Source organism: Corapipo altera, unplaced genomic scaffold, assembly GCF_003945725.1.
Source record: "Corapipo altera isolate COAL_440 unplaced genomic scaffold, ASM394572v1 83943, whole genome shotgun sequence".
NCBI classification, from domain to species: Eukaryota; Metazoa; Chordata; class Aves; order Passeriformes; family Pipridae; genus Corapipo; species Corapipo altera.
Genome location: NW_020885954.1, coordinates 1 through 8,312, shown reverse-complemented (window position 1 = coordinate 8,312; position 8,312 = coordinate 1). Strand labels below are relative to the sequence as shown.

Sequence of the window (8,312 nt, the reverse complement as noted above, 5' to 3'; positions counted from 1 at the left end):
GGAGACGACTTCACGTCCTCCCCATAGAATTCCTGACAAAGGGCACAGCAGAAACAAAGTGCTCAACACACCTGCCAACAGCCACAGCTCCAGGAACTCAGACCTGCGCTGCAATGGGGACAACTCCCACAGCATCAGGGACTCCCCTCCTTACCAGCAGAGTTGCCTTGATGTTCTCCACCACCTGGCTCTGGATGGATGGGTCACAGAGGATGTAGTCTGGGGCAACGCAGATTTGCCCACAGTTCGTGTACTTCCCCCATGTTATTCGCCTGCAGGGGAAAGGGAGGTGGTTTCTCCACTGTCAGCCCCTTCCACATCCCACAGCCCAGCTGACAGCACCTGAGCTGGGGACACTGGACCAGAGACGGTCCCCTGCCCCACTGCTGAGGGGGTGCAATGGCCTGACCTGCAGGCGACAGCCAAGTCACAATCCTTGTCAATGTAGCAGGGGCTCTTCCCACCCAGCTCCAGGGTGACAGGTGTCAGGTGCTTGGCAGCTGCTGCCATCACAATTTTGCCCACTGCAGTGTTGCCAGTGTAGAGGATGTGATCAAACCTCTGGGTGAGCAGCTCTGTTGTCTCAGGAACTCCTCCAGTGACCACGGGGTAGAGCTCCTGCGGGGCAAACCAGAGCCTTACAGTTACTTTGATTTAAAGCACGCACATCAAGGCAGCAGCTCTGCACATGGCAGAATGCAGGATAATTTGTGAGATACTTCAGGATCTGGACAAAAGACAGTGATAACAGAGGCATGCTCTGCTCCTTCCCCTGAAATGAAGTCTCACCTCCCACTTTGTATCACACAGACTTAATGAAATGGAGGCTGAAGCTGGGGCTGAGTCAGGCTCCTGCACAGTAAGACGTAGGGCACAAAGGACTGTCGGGCTCTCCCACGGGCTGTCTCCTTCCTCTGCTCTTACCTCCCACCTAGGGAATGCACTAACTCTCTGGAGGAAACTGCCTGTGCTGTCAAAGCAACAGTATCTCAGTGACAGAGTGCAATGGACGTCAGAACAGTCAGGCAAGTGAAGGAGAAACAACACAAGTGTGGATCAGCAGGACATGAAAACCCTGGATGTACTGCCATGGTGCCCAGTTCTCAGGAAGAGCCAGGCACAGCCAGCATTCAACCAAACCTGTGCTTACCTAGGGGCATCCCCGGCACAGCTCCAAAAGAGCAGCTACAGCAGGGGGAAATATGCACACACCTCTGCACATGGTCACGAGTGCCAAAAAAACTACCAGGCTGCAGCAGTATTATGTAATGTGAGCATACCAGGTTACGCAAAACATGGGAAGAATATGTCAACACACCCTTGTACTCTTAAGAGTAATACAATCCTTCCTGTGCCTCCGGCTTAAGCTCCTCTAAAGAGAGCAGGCTACTGATTTGACTTGAACCTGCAGGAGCCCCTTGGAAGCAGGACAGACCAAGACAGTCATGTCAGGCACAGGGTCACACTCACCCGGTCCAGGTACTGGGGGAGGAGATCAGCCACCAGCTGAGCCGTGTTCTCGCTCACCTCTGACGGCTTCACCACCACGGCATTGCCTACAGGACAGACACAGCACGGCCCCTGAGCCCTCACCCTCCTCTCCCCCACCACCCACCCACAGCCCCACAAAGGACGGGCCCCACCTGCTGCGATGGCCCCGATCAGAGGATGCATGACCAGGACAAAGGGGTAGTTCCAGGCCCCGATGATCAGCACCACTCCCAGCGGCTCAAAGTTGATGTAGGCCTCGTCCCGCATCGTCATCAGGTTCTTCTTCACAGGCTGAGGGGCTGCCCAGGACGGCAGCTTCTCCATGGTCAGGGCCAGCTCCGCCAGCACGCCCAGGATCTCATGGCTGTACGCGTTGGGCCCACCCTGCAGTGACAGGGAGCTTGGGGAGGGGACAGCAAAGGCACCCACCTCCCACACCCACGGTGGGGACAAAAGGCAAATTCTGCTGGTTCAAAGTCTCTGACACTGGCAGTGCTGCCCCAAAGGATCCCTGGAGAACACATTCAGTCTGGGGGGTGTGAGACAGAAGCCAAAACTTCACAGCCAGGGCCTGCCTTTGCAGTCCTGCCTTAGACCACCTCCTTCATAGAAATGGTGGCAGCAGACCTTGGCAGGCCACAGTGGGAGCCAGGGACATGGGGGACAAGAGCAAAAGCCACCTGGCACAGCAAAGGCAACCCTTGGCCTTCCTACTTTGCCTTCCGGGCTGACTGCTGTCCATGCAGGGCTCATGGTAGAAACTCCCTGACCCAGACCTTGTGCAGATCCGCATGGAGGGCTGCCAGGATCTCCTTCTCCTTCTCCTTCACCATCCGCTCCAGGGCCTTCAGCTGCTGTATCCTGAACTCCAGCGAGCGGCTCCGGCCAGAGTTGAAGGCAGCTCTCGCCTGCCTCACGACCTTCTCAATCCTCTCCATGGCTGCTCAGGGCTGCGGGGAGACACAGCAACACCCAGCTCACCACAGGGTCATTGAGGGTGCTCAGCCCTGGGAACATTTAATGTGGGGTCACCACCATGAGATGTCCCACCCAGAGCAAGGCTGGGAGATGTTCTCCTCCTTGGAGGGGAGCTCCTGCCCCCAAGTCGACTGCTCAGGGCCCACACTCTCCAAGCCCTGTTCTACTTGGCAGGGTCCAACACACAGCACCTCTCACAGCAATCTGGGGATGGCTGATGGATCCTGCTCTGTGGCTACTTTCTCCCAGATTGAGGATACCCTCAAACCCACCAGCCACTCCACCCTCCACTGACAGGGTGCTCCCCAAGGAACCAAAACACTGGGATGACCGTGGCCCGGGTAGGCAGCCAGTTGGAAGCAGAGTTTTGTGCCCGGAGCCCGTCTGCACTCGGCTTCCCCATAACTCCAAGGCCCTCCCACGTCTTTGCAAAACATGACAAAACAAAAGGTTTCATCCTGCTTCCCAGGAGCAGCACTTTTTAGTCAGGATCTGCCTGCATCCCTGCCCAGCCAAATAAGATATCAAGGTTCCCCGACAACAATTAAAATCTGCCCTTCCCAGCCTGCTGCCACAGCCGCCTCACACAGCCCCAGTCCTGTCCAAGAAAGCAAATGACTCGTTAAAAAACGAAGGAAAAGAGAAAGTTACCTTCAGAGAAGCTTCTCTCTCCACCAGTGTCCCGCAGAGAGTGCAAGCTGGCACAAGCCCTGCCCCTGCCATGGCTCGGAGCAATCCCTCCTCCCACGAGCGGGCAGCTGGCCCGGGCCCAGGGCTCTTGCTAGATACAAGATGCCCTTTACCCAGTTCTGTCCTCAGCTGTGAACACACAAGCCCTGGATCTTCCCGTCCAGCCGGGGCAGTGACTCAGGGATTGCGAGAGACCACGTGCCTTTGCCCACATTGGGCACACGAGGCCGGGGAAGCACCTTCCACATGCCACAGCTGCTGTTGGGAGCCAACACATGCAGACATGGGATCTGAACAAACCCCAACCAGCAGGCCATGCCTGCAGATGGGAGGCGATCCAGGGATGGATTTGTGCAGGAGAAGCAGCCCAGCTCCTTCACAACCCCCCAGCCCCAGCTCACCCCACACCTTCCCTGGCTCCAGGCACCTCTTCAGTGCCTGCCAGAGCTCTGGGGGACCCTTCCCCATGAGCAGAGAGATCACATGTCCCCCTGAACCAGGGCAGAGACACCTCACAAAACATGTGTGACATTTGGCCAAGCCATGGCCAGAGCTGGGAGTGGCAGAGGATGAGCAGGATTCCTCAGGAGACTCCAGGGACTTACCACACTCAGTTTATTACTTAAATTCTCAGTGTTTATTTAGTACTTGCAAAATATATCATCAAAAAGGCTTAGCACATGGATTTTCACCAGCCACAAAGAAATCCTACTTATTGCACAGTAAATATGACTTTCTACTCTATATTAATTGCATTTAGTAATAATTTTTTAATTTGCCTTATTTTGACATTAATATTTCCAAGGCTCTTTTACATTCAATTCCTTCAGCATCCTCCTCCCAAGCTCGAACAAGTCCCACATTATGCCCCATTGCAAGATTACAGCAGCCCCAGAAGCTCAAACACGAAGGAGCACACACTCTTTCAATAATTGTTTTCCCTTGGAGCAATCTGACCAGGAACAGCTTTGTACTGGCTTTGGCTGGGGTGGAGTTCACTTTCATCATAGTCATTAAGTTTCTTCATAGTAGGATGGTGCTGTTTTGGATTTGTGACATTGGCAGTGATGGCATTTGTCTTCCCAAGTCACCATCAGGTGTGATGACGCCCTGCTTTCCCCAGGATGGCTGAACACCTGCCTGACAAGGGGAATTAATTAACAGATTCCTCAATTTGCTTTAATTTGCCTGCATTCCCAGCTTTCACTTCACCTACTAAACTATCTTTCTCTCAACCTACAAGTTTTCTCACTTTCACTCCTCTGATTGTCTTTCCCATCCCACTGGGAATAAGGGAGCAGCTGCACAGAGCTGAGCTAACCCACAAGGTATTTTGTCATTCCCACTTCTCTAAACAGGCCTGAAAGTTCTTTTGCACAAGTGTAAGATGCTCATCAGCACAATACAGGCAGTGCAGGTACCACTTTTGTAATTTTCTAACAGTTAATAATTGTTACAGCCATATGGTGAAACCCAGAGCCCCAAAAGGGCACCAGCCTGCATTCCCTGACCAGCTGTGGATGATTCCAATTTGCACAGATCCATGAATATTTCACCTCAAATGTCATGGGGAACCTCACTGGGTTCATTCACAACCATCACTCTTGGTCAAATGCATCAGCCAGCATGGCCTGTCTCAGACTTGTCACCAAGAGGGAGGGTGTTCAGAGCACAACAGGAGACAGCCCATCCCAAAAACTGCAGGGAAAACACTGTCAACCCAAGGACTGCTGAAACTGAAGCTCCTGTTGGTCACTGAAGGAAGGTAAGTGGTTTGGTGTGCCCCTCAAGCAGCACTCTGCATGGCATGGGGTGGAGATAGGGACTGGAATTTCTTGTTCTGCAGTCCTCCTTCGGAGAGCTTGTCCCCTCTGGTCCCTCTGTTCCAGCATGGCTTTTTAGCCAACAGGAGTCTGAGCCTTCTTGTTGTTAGTGCCTCTCTAAGGCTACTCTGTGTGCTCGACAGCTCACTGAAATCACCCAGAACAAAAGAAAATAATGACTTCCCAGCTTAAGGAAACAGACACAAAGCAAGCACCCAGAGTACGGCTGGCACACGAGGCCTTCTCCTCTTCATCAGTAAACCACCTGCGAGAGCAAAACAACACCAAGGTCCTGTGAAGGATTTGTGAGACAAAACCAATTCCCTTTCTAGAACAGCCTGAAGCAAAGCCTCTTCACTCGGTGACTCCCCCAGGGCGCAGCTCGCCTGCCTCTTGCCCCTCAGCATGCACTGCATGGTTATCTTGGATGAGCTCCATGCACTGCCAGAGAAAGCGTCATGCTCTGGCTCTTGAGGAGCTTTCTCCAAGCCCCACGTTCACCACTCTACAAAGCTCTCCCCGATCTCAAACTAGGTCTACACACAGGAGAAGAAAAAGGCTCCTACCTCACTGTGACAGCCACAGCAGTGCTCTGAAACCTGCTCCTCCTTACCACCCGCTGGGCCAGCCCAGCCTCTGCACAGCCAGCACAACCAAGAGGGCTTTTCTCTTCAGCACAGACTGGTGGTTCTGAGAAACCCAAATGATTTCGAGACACCGTGAGTTTCCCCCCTCATTCACCTAGACAGGGCCTGCCCCCCTGGCTGGTGCCTCAAAGCCTGAGCCAATTCTTTGGCTTTTGCACCTCCTCCTGGAATATGTGGGCAGGTTACTTTCCTGGCTTGTTGGGCTTCTGCACCTCTCCTCACAGCAGTAACAACACAGACTGAAGGACACAGTCCTGATCCACCCTGCCACCTCCTGTCCCCTTGGGCTGCTCCCTTAAGCTCACTAAACCCCACAGATGCACAGCTGAGCCTTGTGAGGAGCAGCCAGTGAAGGCACCGCAGTACCTGGTTTGTCAAGACACAGAGAACCAACAGTGATCATGCTTGGGAGATTTAGATCTTGCTCCTCCACCTCTGCCTCCTGCAGAGAGGGGAGGACATCCCACCCTTCCGCACTACCCAGCTGGAAACAAGGGAGGAAATGGAAATAATTGAGCTGAGGTCAGACAGGGGCTGAAACTGGACAAGGATGAAGAGCTTGTTGTAGACCCAGGCTTTGGGACACAGCTTCCTTTCCCAGGGTGCCATGGCACAAACTGCAGCTCTCAGGGCTGTGGAGCAGCTCAAACACTGCTGAAGGAAATCCTGGAGTTCAAACCATTCCTAACCTGTCCAGAACTACTAACCTCTGCCTCTGGAGGGAGCATCCCACGGGTGTCACCTACCAGAGCAGTGCAACAAGTAGTACAGCAGCCCGGGAGATCTCTCTGGGGACATTCCTATTCTACAGACTGCTGGTAAGAGTGAGAAGCAGATCTTGGTAATTTGAGGTGGGACAGATAAAAAAAGTCTCAAGAGAGAAAAGGAGACCAGACTCTAAGAAAGGGCTGCAGTTTGCAAAGACTGAACTTGCAGAAGATGAAGTGAATTGCACATGCACCCACTTACACCCAAAGAGACCCAAAACTCACCTTCATCATCACCGCTGCCACCACCCCCAGCAGGGCCAGGACAGCCAGTCCAATTCGGCCCCTATTAAACCGCTTCAGGAGGATGAACTTGGTCCAATCCACCTTCTTCTGGCTGACAGGTGGGTATCGCATTTTGTTGGTGCCCTCCATCTTCAGGTCCTTGATCAAGCAGGCGCGGCGGTGGGAGAAGGTCTCGAAGCTGTGCTTGCCATGGTAGGCGCCCATCCCACTGTGACCTGAGGGACACAAGCCAGGCAGGTCACCCCGCAGGCACAGCCTGGTCAAACCCTTGGCCACTTGAGGACAACTGACCCTTCCTCCCCGCAGCACTTCTCAGTCTCTAAGATGTCCACCTGTGCTCCACCCTGCTCCTTCCCCACCTCGTTTTCACTACGCACTCTCCAGTATTTTGTTGTGGTCCCTGTGCCTCTGAGCTGTCTCCAGCTCTTCCCTGGATTTAGCTCCCTCTCAAAGCACCGTGCCAGGGCTCTGGGATCCGACTGGTGCTGTGTGAGATGGTTTCCTGAGGAGCTTTGCAGGGTACACCTCTGTGTTCCCATTCCGGGTCAGCACGTGCTGTTCATGCTGGTTCACTGCCTGTAACCCCCAAAACCTTCTTCTGCAAAGCTTCCATGGACTGATCCATAACCTGTTCCAATTCTCCCCAAGCTAAAGTCCTACCCCTTCCACCTGCTAACCACTGCTAATCCCTCCGATTGCAGCTAATGTTTTTAATGTACCTTTCACATCAGTCTGCACTAAATGCTTTAATCTTTCCAAAAATACACCTAAAGGTTTTTCCCCTTTCTGTCCCCTGCCCTAATGCACTCCCAGAATTTGTTATTATTATCAAGATCTGATGCACAGAGACCCCTGGACTGCAACAGGCACAGGGGTACCATGGGTTGCTCCCTGGGTCACACAGTGTGGCAAGTCCCAATGCTTAAGAAGCTGCAGTAACTTACCAACACCACCAAAGGGCAAGGTTGAGAGGAAGAAATGCATAATGACATCATTTCCAGTCACACCCCCACTGGAGGTTTCTGAGATGACTCTTTTGATTAACTAGCAAAAGAAAACAAACAAATCATTACAAAAGCCCAGAAGAGATCAGGCCACATAACTGAGGATACTGGGAAGGGAGTCACAAGACAACAGGTCATCATGTTCATTTTCTCTGGCACAGCCCAGACCCACCTTCTTGTTGTTGGAGAAGACATACAAGGCAAGGGGCTTCTCCCGACGGTTGATGAACTCAATGGCTTCCTCTACGCTCTTCACGGTCACAATGGGCAGGACAGGTCCAAAGATTTCCTCCTCCATCACCTTGGAATCCGGGGAAACGTCCGTCAGGATGGTCGGTGCTGCAGCAAACGGGGGAACAGGACAACAGTGTCAGCAGGACAGAAGACCTGGTCCATCACAGGACCTCACTGCACTGTCTGTGTGCAACATAACCCAAGCAAGGCACACACACACAGACCCCAAAGGGCACCCAGTACCACCTCCCCTCCCCAGCAGCAGCCACAAGCACCTATGAAGCAGGAGGCCTCATCACTCTCTCCCCCGTGAGCGATCTTCTGCCCTTCCAGCAAGCCCACGACCCTCCTGAAGTGACGCTTGTTGACGATCCTTTCGTAATCCGGAGACGACTTCACGTCCTCCCCATAGAATTCCTGACAAAGGGCACA

At 53.2% G+C, this 8,312-nt stretch overlaps 2 protein-coding genes across 2 annotated transcripts; both read right to left on the bottom strand.

The window, feature by feature from the left end:
• Window positions 1-6: 6 nt before the first annotated feature.
• LOC113940911 (aldehyde dehydrogenase, dimeric NADP-preferring-like) lies at window positions 7-2,518 on the bottom strand (the record flags this gene model as incomplete). Its single annotated transcript, XM_027632059.1, has 6 exons — window positions 2,268-2,518; window positions 1,644-1,875; window positions 1,471-1,556; window positions 410-618; window positions 155-272; window positions 7-32 (listed from the first exon to the last, which is right to left on the bottom strand). Coding segments are annotated over exons 1-6 (833 nt in total), but the record flags the coding sequence as incomplete, so codon positions are not given.
• Window positions 2,519-3,773: 1,255 nt separating this feature from the next.
• On the bottom strand, window positions 3,774-8,294 carry LOC113940909 (fatty aldehyde dehydrogenase-like; the record flags this gene model as incomplete). The annotated part of the gene is made up of 6 exons (XM_027632058.1): window positions 3,774-5,247; window positions 5,549-5,672; window positions 6,622-6,857; window positions 7,587-7,686; window positions 7,819-7,985; window positions 8,156-8,294. Coding segments are annotated over 5 exons (723 nt in total), but the record flags the coding sequence as incomplete, so codon positions are not given.
• Between the last annotated feature and the right edge of the window lie 18 nt (window positions 8,295-8,312).